Source organism: Phaenicophaeus curvirostris, chromosome 15, assembly GCF_032191515.1.
Source record: "Phaenicophaeus curvirostris isolate KB17595 chromosome 15, BPBGC_Pcur_1.0, whole genome shotgun sequence".
Taxonomy (NCBI): domain Eukaryota; kingdom Metazoa; phylum Chordata; class Aves; order Cuculiformes; family Cuculidae; genus Phaenicophaeus; species Phaenicophaeus curvirostris.
In genome coordinates, this window is record NC_091406.1 from 10,523,630 (window position 1) to 10,547,432 (window position 23,803).

General features: G+C 42.8%; 1 protein-coding gene across 2 annotated transcripts in view; it reads right to left on the reverse strand.

Annotated features, from left to right (window-relative positions):
* The window catches only part of ERGIC1 (endoplasmic reticulum-golgi intermediate compartment 1), a 58,298-nt gene that overhangs the window by 20,436 nt on the left and 14,059 nt on the right, over positions 1–23,803 (reverse strand). For both annotated transcript variants that reach the window (XM_069869248.1, XM_069869247.1), the window contains exons 2-3: positions 15,821–15,882; positions 8,972–9,044 (exon numbers count right to left, since the gene is read on the reverse strand). In XM_069869248.1, the coding sequence (XP_069725349.1) occupies positions 8,972–9,044; positions 15,821–15,882 (135 nt within the window). The remainder of the gene's footprint in view (positions 1–8,971; positions 9,045–15,820; positions 15,883–23,803) is intronic.

The window sequence follows — 23,803 nt, forward strand, 5'->3', positions numbered from 1 at the left end:
CGTCCTACGTTGTTTCTACTTAATGTTCACGGTGCACAAAGCCCTTTGACAAGCTCTCATTGAAGAGTCTACATGCTAATAGACAAACCAGACTAAGAGCAGCTACAAGACAGACTCAAAGTGATTTTGCTCTGGTGATACATCTCTGGACCAAAATGAACTGTTTGCCCTGTGGATTCAGAAGAAACAAGCCTTCACACTGAGAAACACACAGCTGCCAATTTTTTTTGGAGATAATTACTCACAGGTCAGTGGGGTTTACAGACATTCATTTAAAACCAGCACAGCATTTGTCTTCAGCTCCACAGCCCTACCTTTCCCTGTTTTTAATTGGCTTGACAAGTTGCTTCCAATCATTACTCAACGTATTTTTCAAGTGATTAATAAAAATGACACAGGGAGGGGAAAGATTGCTCATCAGTGACCTAGTTAGAAGCTTCTTGGCCAAGCCCTCTTCTCCTGGGTGGAATGCATTAAATCTTCTGTGTGTTTATTACTAGCAGATTGGTTAGTGATCGGGATTAAGTCATATGTCCAAATACAGTTGTGAGGAGCAGCTCCAGCCATGACAGGGATTCATCCCCGAAAGCAACGCCCCTTTCTGCGCTCCCCAAGTCTTCCTATCAAGATCCCAGTTGCCAGCCAAACTATTTCATAACAGCACCTGGCTTCTTCCCAGCTCTCTGCCATCCAAGATGCGGGCCATGCCCAGCCAGCGCCACGGGCAACTTGATGTTATTGGCAACAAGGATCATTCGCACCAGGGCTGGCAGAAAAGGGTTCAACAGCAGAGCCAAACATCTCAGCTCTTTGGAGGAAAGCTCTACGAAGATCAGTACTTGTATTTGCTGATCTCCAGTTCTGAAAATGTCAGAAAAGTTGTGGTCAGATATGGTCTGTAAGCCAACACACGTAAGCCTTTCAGTGATAAGAGAGCGAGAAGGGACTGTCAGTAGAAGTTGAAGGATAAACTGTGTGCAGGGAACATACGAAGCTCTTACTTTGGATGGCAAGTGGTGAGGTCACTCGGTTGCAGACCGGATCACTGCGGCAAAGAGAAGTAGGCCAGTTTGTCCACGTCACACAGCCCATTAGTTGCAGATAAATGAAACTGGTTTTCTGTCCTGCACTCCAGTCACTGGACCAACAGTTCCTGACCTGTTCCTTGGGCAAGGCTCACAGCTATTTCCTCCTCCTCCTCTTTACCTAGTAGCCCCCTGCCCCTCCCCTACTCCTGTTCCTCATTTCATAACCCTATCTATCACTCCTTTGACATCTGACAGCTCATGACAGTGTGTGTGCTTCCTTCCCCTCCCTTGGACCTGGAGCATCACCTTCCATGGAGCATCCCTGCTGGCTGAATCCTGCTTCTCCCTCCCAGCTCCAGCCACTGCCTCCTCCTGGCAGTATCAACTCTCGTGGAGGGCACACGCTACAAAACCCAGCAAGGTTTCCAATGAGAGACTCTGAAGTGCACCTTTTGTGCTGACCTGCTCTGCTGCTGAGGTTCCCATTCACCATGGGGAATGAAGAACACAATGACAACACATCACAGGTGGGGAAAAACCTCAGAAGAAATGCCATAATTTTCAACAAACTGGAAATTTCACTCCCAAAATACATTCTGGAAACCTCACAGGCATAGCAAACTTCCAGCGTCAAGGCTGGTCCTTCCAGGATCTCCCTGTGGACAAGCCACCTGAATCTGGATGGAGCTCGCAGAGAACTGGCGCTCACTCCTCCTTCACTACCCTCCTCCCCAGGGCCAAGAAGCCACATTACACAAAGCTTTCCTATTATTTAATCAGACAATCCAGGGATTTTTGGAAAAGCACTATTTAACACCTCCAGCAACTGTCCCTGAAGGGATACTATCTCTAGTGGAAGAAATGAAGTTGGCTCTAATTTATAGCTGTCCCTCCTGGAGCAGTAAGTGTCCCAGGGGCAACAGGGCTTACTAGTGAATCTGGGACAGTCACAAGGGAAATAAAACCTGAGGCAGGCAGGACACTGTAAACACAGCCGCTTCTATGGCTGTTTAGAGAGGCAGCGTATAGGGTCATATTATGACTCCAAAGACAGTACCTCCTCCAAAGACCCTAAGCATGTAGGATCCGGTATTTTACTAGCTGCTGTTAAGGACTATTTGAGTAAAGCAGCACAACAAAGCAGGGGTGAGGTGCTGAGCCATAAAGTACAACGAAGGCAACAGGATTGACGAGAGGTGGACCTTCTTCCCCACAGAGCCTCCCACCACTGAGTCAAGAAAAGGCAGGAAAGTTTCTCCATGCAGTAGGAGCCATGATCCACACAGAAAGAATCTGCTTCACTTTCTTCTAGAAAGACCTACTTTGAAATTCTCCACATTCCTGAGTGGCGCTGCTGGGCTTCTCAGTTGCTGATCCCGTTGGATTACAGACTTGAGGCAGTGCACAGAAAAAGTTAGAGGGGCTCTTTGGCTAAGACTGCAGCTCACACAAATGGCACGCGAGAGAGAGAATGAAAGGGAGAAACAGCAGCAAGAGAGCTCAGCATTTCTTTAATATTTTATCCAAAGAAAGCCAGACCCGTTCCCCATGCTTCAGGACTTAGATTTACAACACAACAGGTTTGCTTTGCCAGAAACAAAACTTCCCAAGTAACTTATTTCCACCCAGCAGCCCTGGCCACTAGTATCAGACACTTCAGCTCTTCATGAGCTGAACAGAATGCAGGCCTTTGACTGCAAGGGGAGACACACTGCATCGACCTTTCAGAGCTTCACATGCTGCCTGGGTGCTCTCTAAACACACCTTCCTTGTCCTCTGGCTTCCTTCTAGTCTTTGCTTCAAGTTTTAGCCATTTTTCTACCTCTTACACAGCAAACAACCAGGCACCCTCCTCCCAAGTCACCAGCCATACAGAAAACACAACCACTTATTCCAGCAAGCTGCATTTTACCTTGTCCTTCAACTCCCAGGAGGCACTCTCTGGTTTAGGCCTAAGAGGGAAAATAATTATTCTTACTTGAGGGAGCCCAAAGTTTGTCAAAAGACTTTCTAAGGCAAACTCTCTTGGCTCCACTTACCATTTCAGCTCTAATAAACCACCTTTCAGAAATGCAACCATCTGAAGATTCCTGCACTACCATCTTTTCAGTTATGCCAGACCTGAAAAAACCCAACTTAGGACAAACAACCCATCTTCTCAATTTGTGCAAGGAAATACAAAGCAGGTCAGCAAATCCTCTACCACATAATAAATTGTGCACCTCTCTTGCTCTGCTAATTGTAATCTTCCTTCTGTGCACTAAATCTCAACCAGCTCTTCATTGAGAAGGTCTTCATCCCAGATTTGGCTCAGCTGTGAAGCACAGAAAACACTGTCCTACAGAGGAAGGAATTAGAGTTCTCCAGGAGGCAGGAAGAAGATGGGTATGAAAGATGTCAACGTAGATTTGAGTCAGAAATTGCAAATGACATCATGACACGACCTTCCGCTTCCTGCTAACCCACACACGTACATTAGGACAAACAGCACAACAACAGTTCACAAATATATAACACCTTTTATTAGGTAATCTCCAAGTTACTACGCAAACATTAATTAAGCTTCTTAGCACCCCTGAGAGGTAGTCAGCTAAGTATTACATCCTTCTACAGAAAAGCGTCTCTCTCAAGGTTAGTCCACAGCAAGAGCAAGATTATAACTCACATACCCCTCTGACTACTAGGCTGTATTCCCTACAGTGATCTAGTTTGCACCAGCATTTCATCTGCCTCAACTGGATGAGCTGGTGGAGTTGGAGTTGCATCCCCAGCTTAGTGGCAGAACAAGAGAGTTGTAGCATTGCACCCCCACGCAGATGGCTTACCCTCTGAATTTACAGCAGAAGGAACTCGTGTTGCACCAGGATCACACTCTGCTGCTTACCTGCAGCTTGTTATGAGATATTTTCATCGGCCGAGAACCACAAGATACATTCCATGTGCCTTGGAGAGCTAAAGGACTAAAAAACTCTGAAGACAGGTATGACAACAATTCTGCTTCACTGCAGGATCAGTCTTGCGCATGCAAACGAATCCAGTGCAAAGAAGAAATATTGGTCTTGGAAGCTCCTGGTGTTTTGTGTCCTCCCACATTCATGGTACATGACAGCTTGCATGAATGGTCATGTTGTGCTGCACATGATGTGGCCACAGCAGGGGAGCAGGGCTGCATGATATTCACAGACTAGCCAAGGTATTTTTCATAGAATCTTATTTTTCATAAAGACTGAAGCAAGCAGGTGCTGCCAGTGAGTGGTCTGGTCACCTTAAATGAGCAAATTATTTGGACACTGCTCATGGTTTATGTTTTTATGCAAAGGTAATATTTTTATTAAAGATATTCTGCTTAATAATTATATGCCTTGCAGAGGGGCACAGCCTTCCAAGTGGCAAATCTGTCACTCCAGACTGTCTTTGCCTGTCACTACACTAAAAAAAAAGAAAGAAAAAGAGAACACTAGCAGGAATGATCTGTTAGTTTCTACAGTTTGCTGTGGCAATTACTGTTGAGCAGCTACATTCATACCACAAGTATTACATTCGTACCCTCTTGCCCCTTCCCCTGCCTCCCAGTGCAAGGCAGGCTGGATTAGTTAATTACATATTTCCTCCTTTATGATAGAATACTTGGAAAACTCTTATTGATCCTACAGAATATAATTCATGACCTAATTACGGTGATAAAACTGCAAGATTATCATCTTGCCAGCTATTAGCTTCTATCGCTGAGCTGAGTTAATTAGAAAAGAGATAGGTGATTTCTACGTTCTTGATTTGCAACATAACAGTACGATGAATGAGGAAGGCTGCTAAAGGTATGCCAAGCAATTCCTAGCCCTCAATCTACTCTCAACTCTTAACCTACTACCGATCCTGCCCAGGAAATACCAGACACATTTAACACTTTAGCTTCATTTCTTCAGCCATTTGAGTCATTTGCTCAGTGGGAGAATAGTATTTGATACTAATTTCGCAGAGGTTCAAATATGAAGCATGGACCTCCTTTTCTTTATCTGTCTTTTACAGAATTGAGGAGGTCAATCTAAGTTCTTGTTCTGGACTAGGTCTTAAGTCACTCCCAGCTGGAACAGAAAACAAACCAAAAAACTTTAAAAAAAAAGGCAACATTAAAAAAAAAAAGATCAAATCCTTGATCTCCAGAGTTAAACCCTCCCCTTAACTACAATGATGGGTTGTGGCTGAGTAAAGAAAGAAAAATCTCTTCCCTCACCAGCCCTTCACTGCGCTTTTCCTGAAAAGGATGCAGCCCCACCTCAGAAACAAGCTTTTATTTCCTTCGCGGCTGCCCAGAGGGCTGCCTGTTAGAGCCACACAATAAATCCAGAAGATGAGAAACCAAGAGTTCTCTACTCAGGGCTCATCTATACAGGAAGCTAGTCAGCCGCAAAATAGGACGTTCATTTATAGTGCATTCCCTATGCCACACGAAGTTCCTGCATGCCCGCTGCAATGCACATAGAGCCTTAATTTGGCTCCCATACCCAGACACAATCTCTGTGCTCATTAGAAACGCTCACATGACTTATGATAGCTAATACGATGCATGCCACCTTCCCCACATGGGTCATCTGTTTGGTTTTGGTGTCATGGCTGTTATCCTCAAGGTGAGGGTGTAATTTCTTGGCTGTCTGCCACCCAGGCAGGTCTGTAGCAGTCGAGACTATAAACACTCAGACAATGGACTGGTCAAGGAAAACCAGCTTGGAAGTTGGGCAAGAGTCACCAAACTGAGATTTCTAGTAATACCAGGAATTTGAGTTGCTACGATCACGTGAATGTAGAAGAAAGCGCGACAGCGGGTAGAAGCTAGCAAGTCTTAGGACTTAGCACGGCATGGAGCACACCTTATTTTCTCATGGTGCAGCATGAGTTCAGCAAACCACATCAACCTCTCACTTCAGACGCAGATACCAAAAGAAACCTCCTGCTGGTGAGTTTAGACAGTTAATCCTGCGGCTACCATGGTTGTTGAGGTCACTGCTGACTTGCCCTGAAGCAGGCTGTCAGTGCACGCACACCACGCACAATTACTCGGCATAATAGGGCTATGAGGTAAGCATGAGTCCACATCAGCGAGCATGGGACGTCTCTGATGTAAGGCACCAGGCCAACTGCTCTTGATTTCACCTTGACATCAACAATATGCAGCTATCCCCATGCAATCCAGCTTTGTCGAGCGCACAACGGCTTTAAGGGAAATATGACACAAGAGGTGAAAGACGGATGCTGCCTCATAGCGAAGCCGGCACTGGCAAAGCAGGAAAGCTCACCCTATGTAAGTGCACACTCTGGTTTATCATTCAGGTCCCAGTAGACACTATGAAACTTCAAGCTGGGAGAGACTCAAGCTGCAGGAGACTCCTAATACAAAACAAACCCAAAGATGATGGGAACTGAACAGTTTGCACACAAGAAATCTTCCACAGCTTCAAAACTATTTGATACATGGGCAAACAGGCTCAAAATACCTTTGTGAGATACCTCCCCTGCTATTTGCTACCACCCAGTTTAAATGGTGGCAGAGTTCTCATATTGTTTGTTCCACATCATGTAGAACTCCACACTTCTGCATCCCTATTCTGAATGATGGGACTACACTGCCTTGCAACACGCTGCCAGTAATACACACATCAAACGGAAGCACAAGAGGTTTTGAACACTTTTAAGGTACTAGGTTTCCCAGAAGAGAAAGCAATGAGTAAGAAATGGAAAAGAAAAGTTTACTTTTACTTTAGAAGCTGCTGAACAGGGAAGCACTTTGTTATGTGACTTTCTGAAGTATTTCCGCTGTTACAGGGAAGCCTTTTCACAAATGCTGTGGGTGATCTGTTCCCAACAAGAGAGATTTTAACAACTTGTAACTCATCAGAAGGTGGTTTTCATCCTCTGCAAGCTATTGTGTTGGACAGTCCATGACGAATCAGTTTCCTGCATTCGTCTCAGTCTCTTCCATGACATCTCCACACAGTTCCTGCTAGGAAAGGCAGTTTACCATCTCTCTGAGGTTTTAATGAGCATGCAGGAACTTACAGCATCTCTAATATCCGTGCAGAAAATGCATCATCTTGTTAAGAAAAAGGCATGAAGAGGCCTCAGAGAATCATACAATTTTGCTATTCAAAAAGAAATCTTTAGTCAGGAAACTACCACTACATAGAGGAACGTGCATTCAAATAACTGGATTAAAATAGGTCCCTTCCAACCCAAACCATTGTATGGTTCTATATGATTGATTGCTCTGGTAAGGCATTAACTAAAGAAAAAAGAAAACCAGATGACAGAATGAGATCAAGAAGAGAGCAAGAAAAAGTACTATTTTGCTTGAAGCAATTTGCCTACCTTTTTCTCTGTATTTTAAAACAAGAAAACCATGACAACTCAGCTCCTGAGAGAAGTGGGCTGATAAGGTAACATGAGTATTTTACAAGCAAAAGGAGAGAATTGAATTCAAAGAAACAGCGAGTGAGTAAGACACCTAAGACACCATCTCTTAAGCAAACATGCAATGGGCATAAAAAATTGCCTAGAGCTAGATTACACTACTGTCTTGAGGTTAAACATTACTCAAGGTTAATATTATTCTTGAAATTATACTCTTGACCCAAGTCAAAGCTGCATAAAAATAATGAATAAGTGACATGGTTATCAGAAGCCACATAAAGCATGGTCAATCTCAGTACAACTCATGAGTTCAACACATTTCAGAGTTTTTTTGCTCAGCAGTGACACCTGTTGCTATCAGGACCATCACCTAAGTCTGACAGAAGTTCCACCCTTCTTAACTATCCAGGAACTGTGCATCACAGCCTGGTGAGCTCACTGCCACATCAGCAGGATGATGGAAAATGTTTCCTAGAACCCAAAACAAAGGCACCTGTGTTAATAGCTACTAAGAAAAGTTTACTTCAAGGCAGGAGGAGCATGAGAACAGGGGAAAAAACACCCAAAACATGATTAACTAAAATACTTGTTCAATGAGCATTTTTTTAAAAGCAGAAATTATTTCCGTTTTGCTCAAAGTAAGGTCCCAAACAGTTTACCAGGCACAAAACCTGTCAACTAAGTTTCCAAGTAAGGCTCAACAGATAGGAAAGAAGATAAAACTCACACATGAGTAAAGCTGTCTGCACATAGCAGAGATTCAGCTCTGACCTTATTAGTTTAATCTTGATAATTCATATTTTATGCAATTTATTTTTCCAGAAATCACCTCCAAAAACATCCAGTGAAGACTGGCAGAATGTGATACCCATTTACACACAGGGAAGCACAGGGAAAAGAAAACGTCTTGTTAGAGATCCCACTGCATCTGCAAAGGGACCCCACAGTCTCAGAGCACAGACCACAAGGATTCAAGCAGCAGGCACCACACATTTAAACATACTGTACCACTGATGAAAAACACACTAGTTTTTGAGAATCACTTTTAATCAAACAAGTATAGAGGAAAGTGCCTATTCAGGAGAAGAGGGGGGAAAAAATCTCAGATGAAGAGAAGAAACCAACAAGGAGGAAGAGGGAAACTGCAACTGGCTGGCACTGATCTTCTAAGTATTCATGCTATCTTACATCTCATCTCCAGAGAACTGAAAAGGGTCAGAAGCTTTTGATATGATGAAAAATACCCCCTGCGCTCAACAGAGAAAATCCAGTATACAACTGATAAAGGATCAAGCAGGTCTGGAACAGTTTTCCTTAACAGGAGTGTTGTAGAACCAAAGTCTGCCTCTCATACTTGAGTAAATTAAAAAGCTCAATGACTGACTGAGAATTTGGAGTCAACAAAAAAGAATCCAAAACTCATTAGACAACTAATTGACCTAGCGAAATTATAGCCATATTTTTTCAAGGTAACAGAGTAAAGCTGTAAAGAATCATACATACACATCATTCAAACAAAGGAAAACAGGGTTTTTACTTACATTTCAGTGGCTATGAATCCAGTGAGCTCAGACAGGAAGAGAAATAGTATGAAGAGACAGCAGCAGACGGAGACTGGAAAAAGAGGCAAGAGAGAAGAGGTTAGTTTCATATCTCTAACAAAGACATAAACTGCTTTCACATGGACATATTATTCCCCCATGGATATGCCACCCAGATACACTTGAGAACTAACATTCTTTAGAGACAATGACGCAGACGAGGCCTTCAGAGCAGTGACTTCCATGGCATGACAATACCCAACATCCTGCTGGGTATCTTAATCTTTAGACCAACTTTTTCATCATGATTTCCATTTCCCCAGGGCTCCTGCATTGTCCATCTCCAGCAGACAATGTTGGTACACCAGCTCTTTCTCGACAAAGCTGAGAATATGATTTCTTTGGAGCTCTTGCTCCAAAGGTAATTTTATTACTACTAAAACCTTCAGAAAGGAAAAAGAATCAACACCTCTTTGATTCAAAAGCATACAGCTATGCAGCATTTGTGATCAGGAGACGTTTTGGTTCTTTGTCATGTTTTAAGGCTATGTTTAAGTCATCTTACAGTCTGCACTACCCACTAGATAGAGCTGGTAGAGCAGATACATGGCGATAGGAAACTAGTCGAGTCAACGCCTGATACTTCTCTAATTTCTCCCTTTGCTGATATATTGACTCTTCAGAGAGGAAAAATTCCCAGTGAAGTAAACGTGAAGTACCTGGGCAACAAGTCCCACGTCTTTTCTAAGAATGCCAACCTAGAGGTAAAAGGAGAGAACCCAAACTAACTGGCATATTACTGGTTACTCTTCATCAGGAAACTATTCGAAACATTATACAGCGCATTCATGCAGCAGTGACACAGTCCTCAACCCACACAGGAGGGGCTGGAAGGAAGGACAGCTGTAAACTCTGTTCAGTAGGGATGATTGGAGTAGACAAGGATGTGCCCACTTGAGGAGATAGGGCTGCAATGTGCATTTGTATTAAGTAAAATACCCATGTTCACTATGAATTGCTATACAAAGGAGTAAACCAGCAAATGGCACGCTATTCCAGGGCTATGACAACAGGAGTACAATCTGGCTTTACCTCTCGATCACAGCAAAGTTACAATGACCAAGCGTTCTTTGGAAACGACCACTTTACCGCAGCCGCTAACTAGGATTGAGAAATACATAAGAAAAACCCTGTTCTTCAGCTTTATTCCACATGACCTATACAGCTTGAATACCCATTCCTTCGGGTATGCAAGCAACAAACAACAACTGGCTGGGGAGCAATTTTATCATACAATTACGCCTGTCCAAACTCCCATGACAGAGAATGTGAGAGGCAAGGGAAGGAAAGAGGAGGTACTTAAGGTAAATACCAAGACAGACCCTAGAGTGACCTAAAGCCTTGTGCCTCATTCTTCAGATTAGTCAGTTTATAGCTCTGAGGAAAGAGAAATGCGTTGCTTCCCCTTCCTCATCAGAGTCAATTCAACACTGGATTAATATACTGACCCTCTGAAGAGTGCAAGGGAAAAGAGATGCCAAAAAATCCAGTAGCTAGGATGAAAAAAAACCAAGATAAAAAGGAAAAAAAACAAAGTCAAATGCCAGTAAGAAAATGGGAAGCAAGAGGGGATATTAATCTCTAAAGAGGAACCTCAGATGGTCACAAAGTTGCTTCCAAGTCTTGGCAGTCAAGACATAGAAGAACAGTGTTGCTGTAACCCAACTAAGCCACTGGGACACTGCACCACACAGTGTAGAGGAGGAGAAAGGTCTGCTTAAAGCACAGCAGTACATTCTTATGGGAACATACACACCTACGTAGAAGGACCAAAAAAGCAACCTAGGCACAAGACCAGTCCATCCAGTGTTACTTACTGTTAATCACCGAACAGCAGAAAGACAAGATCTCTGATCTCTGGCAGTATAAAGGGGAGAGCATCTGACATAGAGATGAGACGACCCTTTCTTCTTTAATTGCTTCCCACATTCCTCTCTGCTTGTTATTATCCTGTAAATGCTTTCCACAGTGTCAGCGAGACCTCTCTGCTCTCCAGCACTTCTATGCAAGCCTGGTACTACTAACTGTGAATTCCTTCCTGGAGCTTTCTCTCTCTTCCAAATTTTTAGCTTTCTTCTCTGCCATTTCCATCACTAAATGATCATCCCTTTTTCCAGCATACAAAGTTACTTGCTCCCTCAGGTCCACCTTCCAATCTGACTCCTGCAGTAAAGGCTTGTGAAAATACCAAATACAGTACAGTAAAATTCCACTAACCTGTACCTAAAAAAAATCCTATAAGAACATTCTTAAACACCTGGCAGGGACTGACTTTGAAAGCTCCTCAATGCTTTTGTCAGTCTTCAAACTACGCAGTCACTATATAAAAGAGATTATTGAGGGTAGGTGTGAGAGGGGTGTATAGAATCACCAAGCAGCCTGAAGGAGATGAATGGGGAACAACTGCTCACTCTCTTCCAGCATGGGAATGGGAGGGAAGAAGGAGATTAAAAACAAGAAGTTTTCCTTTATACAACATCTAACTAAATTCTTGAAATTCTTGGCTATGAATGTTGGAGATGCTTTAAAAAAAAAAAAGTCTATAAGATTTCAAAAAGGCATCAGACATGCCCTGAAGAAAAAAAATACATTGAGGACTACCAAACACAAAGGAACCACCTCTAGCTCAAGAAGTTCAGAACTGCCAACTGACCGAAGACTGGCAATGCATTTAACCTGTCCTCATGCTCTTTCTCAGGCATCTGCTGCTGACCACTCCTGGCAAGAAGATATTGGGCTACATGGACGTTTGCACGGACCTAGCTAGCATGGCTGCTGTTGTGTTAAACTCTTCCTGCACACGCACATTTCTGGGGCAGAGGAGTGTCTTTGGCATGAGATTTATGTGAAAGTCTTATGCGTTAAACCGTCTCTTGAGCCAATGCTTTTTCAAACACAGAACCAGAGCTCCTCTCCTTAGCATGGAGCTGCAGGCACACACGGTGTTCCCAGCGTAAGAATTTACACACAGTCCTTCAGCTACTTATTTCATAGTGAAGGCCTTTACTTTGCTTCCATGCAAATGTGCAGTTCCTGCCACCCACATTTGACAACTGCATTATACTTAGGGAAGTAGATTAAAGGCTAGGATCAGACAGAATAGAACAATTCATGCATAGACCTTAGTTTAACTGCAAGAGCACTGCCATGTTCCCACAGAACTCGAAGGACCATCTACAAAAGGTTTCTTAAAACTCTAATATGATAATACAATCAATGTATCAAACAGTTGCTGGTGTTAGACACATTGGAACTGCTGTTGGCTGATCAGTAATTGCAAAAGGACAGGAAATTCTCCCAAGCTTTTTTTCCTACACTAACTTTGACAACCTAACCTTTTTGTACATACACCCTTCTGATACATACCCCATCTATGCACATTCCTGACTCTTCTTCCCCACCCCACAATAAATGAATGAAAACAAAGTGTTTAACATATCATACAGACTGAGAAAGTGGATCCATGTCTATATTAAGGCATAAAATTAATAGTATTTATTGTTCAATGGAGCAAAGTGCTACAAAGTGCAAGGAATGGGTCTTGTTACAGATGCCATGTGAATCATAACTCTGATATTTCCTGATGTGTATTTAAAACTCCAGCCTCTAAACAACACAGAGTATTTTTGGATAACATTACCATGTGTGCATACAACATGTGCATGTAAACTATGCATCCACACTGACTGTTGAATAGCAGGATTGCTACAGCAGCTGTCCGAGTCGCAGGCCCCACTCTCCAGAAGTCAGACTGCTCCTGTCCAGCCAGATGCCAACTGTCAGCCAGCCAGGGCATGTGCTGCTGCTGCCTACATACCCAAACATGGCCAAGTGGTCACCGCGTTAGTCAGGTCTGTTAGAACGGCTAGGCAGGGGTGGGAAGGCCTGCAAAGACTGGCACAAGCATCTGGTGGAAGAGGGACAACAATGGCACGACTGGCTGTGTGGCACAGAGATCACAACACTGCCTTGGAAGATTTTTATTGAGAAAAAGGAATTACGAACTTCTGCACATTTCTCAGAGAAGTCCACAGCAGTGGGTGTGCTCTATACAAACCTCACTCCAGTGAGCTGCAGTGAAGTGCTCTTGGTTCTTTCATTCCTACTAATTTTTAGTAGCTAGAAGAGTTGTTACGGAGATTTAAAGTATCTTGCATGCTGCATTCACTGTGACTTTTGAAATTACAAAACCACATATGACAGAAAGCCTCAATAACCCTCCATGTGGCTTCTGAAGTTGCTTGTGTTCTAGAATGCCTGCTCTTCTCCACCAAAATACAAACACCCTCAACACTTACTCTCTCTGATCTGCTTCTTTCCTAAAAGGGGCTGGCCACCTCACCCTTGGTAGTCAGAAGAAGAGCTGGTACTTTCCATCTCCTTTTTTCTGTAATATGATCTATGCCTTCTTTCCTAATAAACCTCACACTTCTCAAGAAAGGCCTTTTTAATGATCCAAAGGCAACCATAGGAATCCTGCAGTAAACCCATTCCTACTCCAGAAAGCCTTCAGTACCAGAAGTGATACTGAACTAAGGTTTCAGCAGAAGTGATGTGGGAAGGGCTTAAATTAATAGTTGGCCACTCTGGTCTATTTTACATCTGCTCTGTGAAACTTGAAGGACTTAAAGAAAGCCACAATACAGTTGCAGCCATAGTCGTTTCACATACTTACTAGACCCTAAAAGATTTCTTGAGAGGCAGAACCCTCCCCTACCCTCAAGCCCCCAGTGTTATTACAAGCTGACTTGCATTTATCTTGAAATCATGCAGTGTTCCCAGGCTTCAAACTGGCATGGCAATGGGCTGGTCTCATTCATGGCCTCCTACAACACAAGATTATTGCCTTTCAAATTACAAGTCACAGGCTTGGTCAGACAGAAAGCCTATTAGGAAAGCCGCACACAAGATCTTCACATGCAAAGCCACCACAGTGTGTTGGCTGCCTGTGTGGTTCAAAAGCTTCTATCAGCGTGTCTAAAAACACTGACAAAGAAGGAGAACCAGTTAGAGAAGAAAATCAAAGCCTGAGAAGCTGCAAATAACAATAGAGAGAAATAAGTCAGCTAATAATTTTAAGTAAGAGTCACAGCGTTTAAACCTTCCCACAAGAGACTTATCACTTGAGCTGTTTACTGCAGATCAGAAAGCCTAGCACTAGATGGCCTTTGATGGTTTTTATGTTTCTAAAACATATTCTTTTGCAGGTGATTCATAACAAGACAAATTCTCAAAGGGAGCCCAGTTATAGTGTGGGAACTCTTAGTTTCCAAAACAGAAGAAAAGTCAGGATCACTAACAAGTTCAAAGCGTTCTTTCAAAACACTAAATCTCACACGCCTCTAAATTAGCAAACAGTTTTATTCAAGCCTTTTGTTCACAGTTTCAGCAAACCTAAAAGGGAGACAACATACAAGAAATTCAGTGCTCAGGAGAACCCAGAGGACAAGCACTCTCTGTAAGTAAATATTTAGAGTAATATGCTATCTTCACAGAAGCACAGAACAGTTGGGGCTCACAGGAACCTCTGGAGAACATTCTGTCCAACTCCCCTGCTCAAAGCAGGGTCAGCTGAAGCAGACTGCTCAGGGGTGGGTGCAGTTGCTTTGAATTTCTCAAAAGATGAAGACTCCACGCCACCCTGGGCAACCTGTTCCAGTCTTCAACCATCCTCACAGTAAAGAGTGAGAAGTTTCTTTGGCTCACAAAGGGCTTTCCTTTGTGTCCATTGATTCACTGCTACTGACTCAATTCCATTTGATGCCTGCTATCACCAAGGGATATGACATCACTCACGTCAGCAATGACATACAAGGCTACTGACCCATCTACAGAATGGATGAATGGAGCACAGCGACGCGATCAAAGGAAGTCACTGTTCAGTGAACAGGAAAGCTGCATTAGGCATCTAATTGCAGGCCTGGCAGGATCAACCTGATCAATGTTTACCACTCCATACAGTGTACTCACTGCATGTAACTGTGTCAAATTGCATTACTCAGCCTACAGCCTCCCTCAGGAGGAGGAGGAAGGAAGGAAAGGGAGCCCAAGGCAAGAGATTTATATCAGCCAAAGTCTGTGCATTGATACATGGGAGTGAGAGTGGATCGCTACCAATGGTTTCTGACAAAGTAACTTTTCTTCTTTAAAAGCATGACAAATAACAACAAAATAAGATCTCTGCTCATTAGTCCCACTTACAACATCAGAGGAATCTCTTGAGCACACTGCGAAAGAAATACACGTTTCCCAGATCATCCTCACCACTGCCCAATGCACGTTACACCTACACCCCTCCTTACTGACCCAGAATCTGGGTTCTTTGTTTGCAGTAGTTTGGTTCCTTAAGTCTCTTCAGCAAGCCAAACACCTACGTACATTAACTGTGAATGCAACTGTTACTCAGACAAGGGTAAAACAAAATCTGCAGTTATCGGGGGGGTTTGAAGCAGACAAATGGCTTCTGTTCAAGGGAAGACACTAGCAAAAAAACTCTCTAGCTACTTCAGTAGCTAGAAGTGTGGGTATTTCAGCATTAGCTTTTAGGAGCTCCTTTTCATGCCACTATATCTCTACTACTTTTTGGTGTTGAGATTCTGAATCCATGCAAACTACTCCGTCATTTAGTACAAACTGACAGATTAAGCAAAATGAACTTTCTCAGCAACAAACGGTACCCTTCTCAGTGTTTTAAATATCCCTTTACAAAAATTCCCTGGAGACAGAGAAGCCAAAAGATCTTTAATTTTAGACCAGGGGTATGCAAGGACATAAAAGAGTTTTACTTACTAATAGCCCCTGTGTAGGTTGGTTGTGTAAGGTCTTTTGGCACCTTCCTGTAGATGTCAAACCTGAAAGAGGAAAAGCAACAGCCATAAAACAGGTGGAACAATTCAATTCATTTCATGTCCCCAACAGGGATGAATGATGCTGAAGTTTTTCCATCCGGCTTTCCAACAATTTTTTTTTTTTCAGTTTGCAAAAGAGTACGAGAAGGAAAACCAAACCAAAACAAAAAAACCTTTTTTCTTTTGTACAATTATGTCACCACACTCCTTCTTGGATCCAGTTTCCAAATGATTTCTGCCCACCTCCCTCCGCCTTGCTGTCATGGATCTGTGCAATCTGAACTCTGAGAGGTGCCAGGGAAGAAGTCATGTTGGACAAGTTTACAGACCACCGTAAAAGGAAAAGGATGCTCTACAAACTCCTGAATAAAGAGACTTGGCAAAAACACAGTGAGACACAACCTACATTACCCCTTGTGGTACGCACTGTGCAATAGCCAGAAAGTGACAATACCAAACTCAGATATCAAGGCCTTGAGACAAGAAACCTAGTCTTTGACACTAGATACACAAGAGAAATTAATTCAATAGGTCTGCTACTCCCACAGTAAAATCTAGTTTAATATTAGACCATTGATTTGATTCAGTCATATCTTTTAATATCCATAAGGCTCAGCTTTGCTATTTTAAACTCTCCATGGTTAAACTTTCACTGCCCTTATGATGTTAGCAGTATTATTTCCTACAACCTTCTGCTCCTGCATGCCCAGCCGCAATGCAGTTCTGACATCAGTTTTTCCACCTCTCAATAAAAATTAATTAATGCATTAAAAACACACACACCCCCTAAAGAAGGAAGTGACTGCTTCTCCCCCTTAAATAGAGGTTTTTTGAATATGCCACAAGCGGGTGAGATTTGATGCTTTTTCCAGCCCTGGAGAGGCATGAGAGACACCGTCTTCCAAATTCCTGCTCTATATTGAAACACCCCCATGTTTATTCAGTAGCTCCAACTACACCAAATATTATACTGAGAGTTTAAAAACTAGATCATCTTTCTTTTCTCCACTCATCATCTGTTGAGATAACTTCCAACTTGAGGGCACTCTGGGTGAACAAAACAGCATTCGCCTTGTGTGAGATGAGAAGGACACTGCTGCTGTGTTTCATTCAGAAGTTGAAGCTGTAAGAAGGAAGGGTCAGAGAGGGAAGGAGAGTGGGTATAAAGGTAGCTCATCCCCCAGCTCAAGTCCTGAACGTGCTACGAAATCACCTAATTGTTCCAATAACCCACTGCGATACACTTGACAGAGCACGCTGCTCAGGACATGCACTGGAGCTGTACGCTTTGATGACTATTCACTGCCATCTCCTAAATAGATTAGCAATATTCCTGAACAAAACAGTCCATTTATGGCTCTCCAGCTGCCCCGAGAACATCTGGAAAGTACTGTTTACATTCTTTCCACATACACCAAAGCAACAGCAGCAGCAGATGGTAAAGCAACCCAAAGCAGCTGATGACCTCACAGTCTCACAGGCAGAGGAAGTCGTTGATCGTTTCTGCTCACAGCCCATTAAAATGCTGAAAGCTGGAGTTGTCTCACCAAAGTCACAATAACAGATCAACAAGGCCAAAAAAGCTGAGAGAGAAGGAAAATGAGAGAGAGCAAGCACATGTACGAACACACAAGAGCTGCTGAGTGCGAGGGAACAATTAGAAATAGGAAATAGCTCTGTGCTGGATTCAGTCAAAAGAGCAGCATGTGGATACTATAAAAGGAAGTTTGTTCTTATAATGAGAAATATTTACTAGTTTCTAAATGATGACCCATCACAGGATTAAAAAAAATAAAAATTTAGCTTTTTAAATACCTCAGTGGAAAGCTGATGTCATGTTAAGGTTCTCTCCTCTCATACCGCCACTTTAGTCCCATAAGCAACACCCAGACCCCAGAAATTAAGCTTTACATGGAGTAAGTAAGCTAGGATTAGGCAAAGACACTACAGAAAGCGACCAAAGGCTCCTGACCACATTTACCACCTGGCTTTAATTGCTTAAAAGGCAGCCCACCTCCTCTGTGCTATTCTGCTTCTCTTCTACCACAATGATACATTCCCCCCCTCTCCTACTACCATGACACACATCTAAAAACGGTTTTAGGCACATCTCTGGATCTGATTTGACTCCAGTTTGGAGAACTCTTGGTTCTATACTTAAGAGGCTCAAGCCTCCCTGCAAGCACAGAGCACATTTGCCACAGTTATTGTGTAAGAGCCTGAAAGCACTTTTCAGGATCACTTAATGTATGAGCACAGGGAGCATACAAATCTCGCCAGGCAAAGAACAGCAAACAGCGTCCCAGCCTTGAACTTAACAGTCCAGAGGCACATACGAGAAGAGTACAGAGCAACCCAGAAGGACTCCATAAATCTTAATAGCTTTGTTTTGTAGAATTAGCACATTTTTAGATAAGGACAGGCACCAAGGAACAACACAGAATCAAGAGTAGACAACGTACATAAAAGAGGCAATGAGAGGAAAGTGGATGGTAGGGGTAGATGAGGAAAGCTCAGCTGAGATCTCATGAATGAAGGCAGAAGCTTGAAGAACCTAACTCGGGCAGCAGAAAGGAAGGCAAGCAGGGGAAGGGTATTTAAACTTGCAGAAGGATGCTGAAATGATGAAAACAACATTAACAGCAAGAGAAAGGAAAGAGACAGGTTTGGAATGAGAAACAAACACCCCTGACTAGCTTTTGCTCACTGACACACCATAACAAAGTAACTTCAAAACCAAAAGAAAAAGGACTGGGTATATGCATGTATCCTGGGAGAACGTTCATCTGCTTGGAAAATACCTGCCCTGGATTAGGAGGGGTTTACGCTTTGTTTCTAATAAACATAAGAAAAATTTCTCAAACTAATGAAGTTGACACAAGTTACTGTAACAGGAGACCCTAAGCCCCAAGAAATCAGAGATTTGTGAAAGCCATAGCTCCTATCAGACCTAAGGGTTAAAAATCTCATTAACTTCTAGACTCCCCTAGGAAATCCTCTCTCCTTTTCCCACTGGCTTCTTGGTCCAGCGGATCACTTACACTGTCCTGGGAAGAGGAAAGAATGTGGCTTAGACACCACAGATGATTTGTACTGTATAAGGGAGGAGGCGATGAAGCTCTATGCATGGTGAAGGGGAACAGGTTTTACTTGCCCTCAGGTCAGATGTTCCTGCAAGCACCTGCAGTAAAAATTCCAATAAGCCTCCAGGTTCCTGAGGTATTGGTCACTTGGAAGAGTATTTGCACCCTAGGAACAGAGAGCCTTGTGCTGTATATATTGCAAAAGGTCCCTTGCAGATTTCTGACACCATCACACTCAAAGCAGTGGAAGGTATTACTAATGCTGGAGGAAGACTGGACGTTCAGAAAGGTTCTATCTGCCAGCTCATAACACAGCAAGACACGCTGTACTGCATGGTGAATACCCACTTTCATAGTATTGCAAGTCATATCCAAAATGACCACAAGACACCAGGGTGTAGAGTTACTGCGTGTTCACTGCAGTAACTGCTCCATGAACTCTCTTAACCTGCAGTACCGTGCAGTGGTTTATCCCGCGTTCACACAGGGATACGTTACTTTACACTTACAAAGCGCACACAGGCACAGTTTCCACAGGATGATCAGCACATTATTTATACTTAGCTTTTGGCAGTTTTGTCCCTTCACTCAGAAACCCAAGGCTGACTTGTGAGGCGAAGTAATCTCTTTGTGTCAATCAACTGAGACAGTTGCAGAATGGAAACGACAAGCTTTTTGCTAAGAAAGCTCTTCCTCCAGGTCATACGCATCCTTATAAAGGAAGGGCTGGACCTGGCAATATCAGAATACAAGGCTAAAGATAGAATTAGGCTGTCATCAGTATAACAAAGAAATTTCCTGACACATCTATGGTATCTATTGTCTTCTCTTTCAATAGAGAACATGGATGCAAACAAAGAAATAAAGAAAGGCTGTTTGGCAATGTTAGTTTTTCAGGAACCAGCATTCATAACTAACATCATGGAATGCTACAATACTTTTTTCTCAATCCAATGCTGAAAGGACATAACCAAAGACTTTCTCGCCTCCCTAACAGGAACGTTAACAAACTAGTCAAACAACATTATGAACAGCAGCAGTAGCACAGGGTCATTCTTAAACAGGCTTAAACAGAGAATGCACAAACCTTAGCATGATGAAGCGAGGTCTGAGGCAGAACTCTGGCTGTCTGACAGGCAGGCAACAGTCCTCTCAGAAACACAGAAATTACATGTCTGGTCTCATCTTATTGCAGTTGCACAAGTAGACAGGGAGGTAAAATTGCAGAGGGGTGCACCTCAGTGGAGTTACACGAAAGGATGGTGCATTTCAAGCACCAGTAAGTATTAGAAGGACTTCACAAGCTATATCTGGGCTAATATGGGCTGTTGCTATTCACTTTTTTCCTTCAGATAGAAGTATATGCTCTTCATGTTCACTTTTCAGGATCTCCTAGAGCCATAGAAAGCAAAGTGTTTAACAAGCCAGAGGCAGGTGCAGTAGTGCTCATCTGAGTGGGACAGACAAATAAAAAAAATCACACCCAAGGCTGGCTACACAGAACCTATGGAAGGTCAAACCTTGACACAGCATGTTGACATTAGCAGCCCTGGGGATGGTTCCTGATTTTCCTCTCAAATATGATCGACAGCGCAAGATGGGCGACAGGGAAGACAGAAGATGTCTACTCAAACACCGCATTTTTTCCTAGAGGAGATACCTCACCTGCATGCCCTGAGAGGAGGGATGAGCTCACTCCCTCAGCAGGAGCTGCTATGGCCAGGGCTTCCTGCTAGGGCACGCTTTGTACACACCTGAACAGTCTCAAGTCTGGATCCGAAATATTTCAGGAAATGAAGTAATAAATACATTATTTCATCAACGATTGCCACATCCCCAAACAGAAAAATCCTCTCTGATCTCTCTGCAGTCTGAAAAGAGCTTCAATAAAATACTACACTAAGACCTCCACAAAGTGCTGTTAACTTTTCTATGAGCAAGAAGCAAAGAATTTGAGGCAATTAAAAAAAACCAAACAGAAATACTTGTATGCAGACCTAACTAGACAGTGGATAAATTTGAGTGTCTTGTAGCAAAGGGAAATTTTGGGATCTAAAGGAGTTCAGAGAAGCAAGAATATGATTTCCTCCTTTAGTTTACAGCATTTATTGCGATCTTCAAGCGTGCCCACCTATCCCTCGTACACGAGGAGGGAGAAGACAAAGGGGCAATGTCACCTAGGGCAGTTATTCAGAGCACAGCTTATAAATCCCCCTATACCACTGACTTGCTGCCTGGAGTCACTGCAAAGAGAAAGCAGGTGCTTCAGTTCTTTCTGTGGAGCAATGAAACAGCACTCCAATGCGAGCAGTGGGATGCTTTCACGCACCCTTCTGCAAGGTCTGTTCTTCCTGATTTAACAGAGGCAAAGTAAAGACTAATTTGTAGCTTTTAGACTGTATTTTGGACTCCAATTAATCAAGCAGCCAAGCATAAGTGCCCCTTGTTCACACGGTCACAGAATGGAATTCAGGCACTGTAAGCCAGAAGCAGACTAATTTTCATCCCTTTCCACTCCTCAAATGACTGAGGAATTTAGCTTTAATGTGCCAGGACCAGGGAAAATGCTTTTGTTCTTCAGGCAGACTGTGTTTTTCCCCTGAAGAACTGAATATTGAAACACTAGTTTTTTTGAAGCATGCTGGCTCTATCGTAGGTACAGTTGCAGCACGTACTGAAAGGGGATAGACATAATTCATTACAGCAAACTACATTTCTGATGTCAAAGATGATTAAAACCAAAAAATCAGCATCGTGGCTAACATGCCACTTTTATCAGGTCAGTGGTGGCGTAAATACATCATGTAATCTTATCTTAGCAGCAAGGGTCCACGGCTGTGATTCAGAAAGAAGAATGTGGGTGTTGAAACAACATTTGATTCTCTACCTCCCATATTAACCAGCTTTTAGAAGGAGCATCTATTTTTCAGCAGATACCACATTTGAAGTTGAGGTTGCTAATTCCTGGTGACATTACTCACTCTCAATAAGGAGTCCAGCACACAGTGAACAACTACCTTAACTTTATTACACATCAGTAGCTTTGAGATCTGTTTGAAAAAGAGACAGCCTGGTGTGGCTGAACCAATTTACTTCATTACCAAATAAATCTACTTGAAGTGACTTGCAAAAACAACACACTTAACAGCAGAAATGTAACTTCACTATTAAGTTAATCAAATAACTGAAAATTTTACAGCAGATTTCACAAAACCTGACAAAGGGGGGGACTAGTGAGTACAAATAGAAAAAGTTAACTTTGAAAATTAACTATAAAGATTACGTTGCTGCTACAATAAGAAATTTGAAGAACTGAGGAGCCAGTGTTCGTATTCCACCATGCAGCATGTTGGAGACCCTACATTGGACAAGTGCTCATTCATTATAAGAAGGGAGTAACATCTCCATCATCTCTATCAGATGCCGTAACAACTCTCAAACAGAAGAAAAAAGGGTGAGAGGGCGATGTCCCCAAGGTTTCCAAAATATAGGGGAAAACCCAGATGAGAAAAGCCAAATGGTGAAGCCTTACAACCTAAGCTGTCACAATGGGCTTTAGGGCCAGCAAAAACTCCATCCCTATCTTCTTGGTAAGAAACACAACTGCTCTGAGAAACAGAGGAGCTGAAGACTGAAAAAGAGAAAGGCAAGGCACCAGTAACACACACAGAGGGACAGGTTGGTTGTCTGAAGAAATAAAGAATAATACACCTTCCCCAGCTGAGATGGCTTCCTGGATCAACAAAAGCCCTTGGTCAAACATAATTTCAAGTTTAAATCATACTGCACAAAGGAGCCAAGAAATAATAAACTCCATCTTCAGTGGCAGTCAGCACTTCAGTGGGAGGCTGTGGGGAATTGATATGGGCTCTATCACTCAATTTCTCTCGAAATTGCTTCTTTTCACACAGTGCTTGCGTATTTGCAGTACAGGTTAATTCACTCCTAAGACAGCTGCATAAGTCAGAAAGCAGGAGTAAGTCTGTCTTTTGAGAACCTTTTCAAAAACATGACTGTGTCACAATAAAACCACTAACCCTTTCATATACCAGGACGCAAGCTCTAAACCTGGCATGCCAGCTAATGCTGATTTTGCAGACCAAGCTCTCCGGTCTACAAAGCAAAACAAGATCAGGTTGGCCTTTTAAGAACTATTTCACAGGAGAAATTTTTCTTTGCCACTGCACAGGGGAATACAAGCCAGTTAAAGCATTTTCAAAACTTGTTTCCCCTTCTGCTTCTCCCCATGTGCTGGCAATGTCCTTACCCAGTTTAACAACAAGTAGCACAGCTCCTGTGAACTGGAGATATACTCAACTGCAATATTGCTGCTGGTTTCCCCTGTTTGTCAAGTCCTTCTTGCAAACCAAAGAAAAGTGAATCAGAGTATGGCTGCATGCCTCAAATATCAAGAAACCAAGAAGGTTTGATGTCAGTATTTCTCCACCCAGGCCAATTGCTGACTAACATAACAAAGAGCTGGCCTGTTCCTTACAAAGTCCATTCATTACGTATCCACCAGAAAATGGCGTTACAACGTGGTAGAGAGAATTTCTGCCATTACACATTGTACTTGCCACATTCAAGATACACAACACCACAGAGGTATCCATGAAGATTACACACATTTACTTAGGAAACTCATTTTTGTTGAAAGAAGATGTTAATTATACTGAGTGGTTGATGGTTTTCAGATGGATAGAAAAAAAACCTCAGCCCCACAGTGCATTTTAGGAATGTATATTCATTGAAAACAACCACCGCAGACTGCTTTTGATGAAACTACATACACCATGGAAAGTACACAAAGAGTAAGGCAGCTGTCAAACATAACCTTGGAT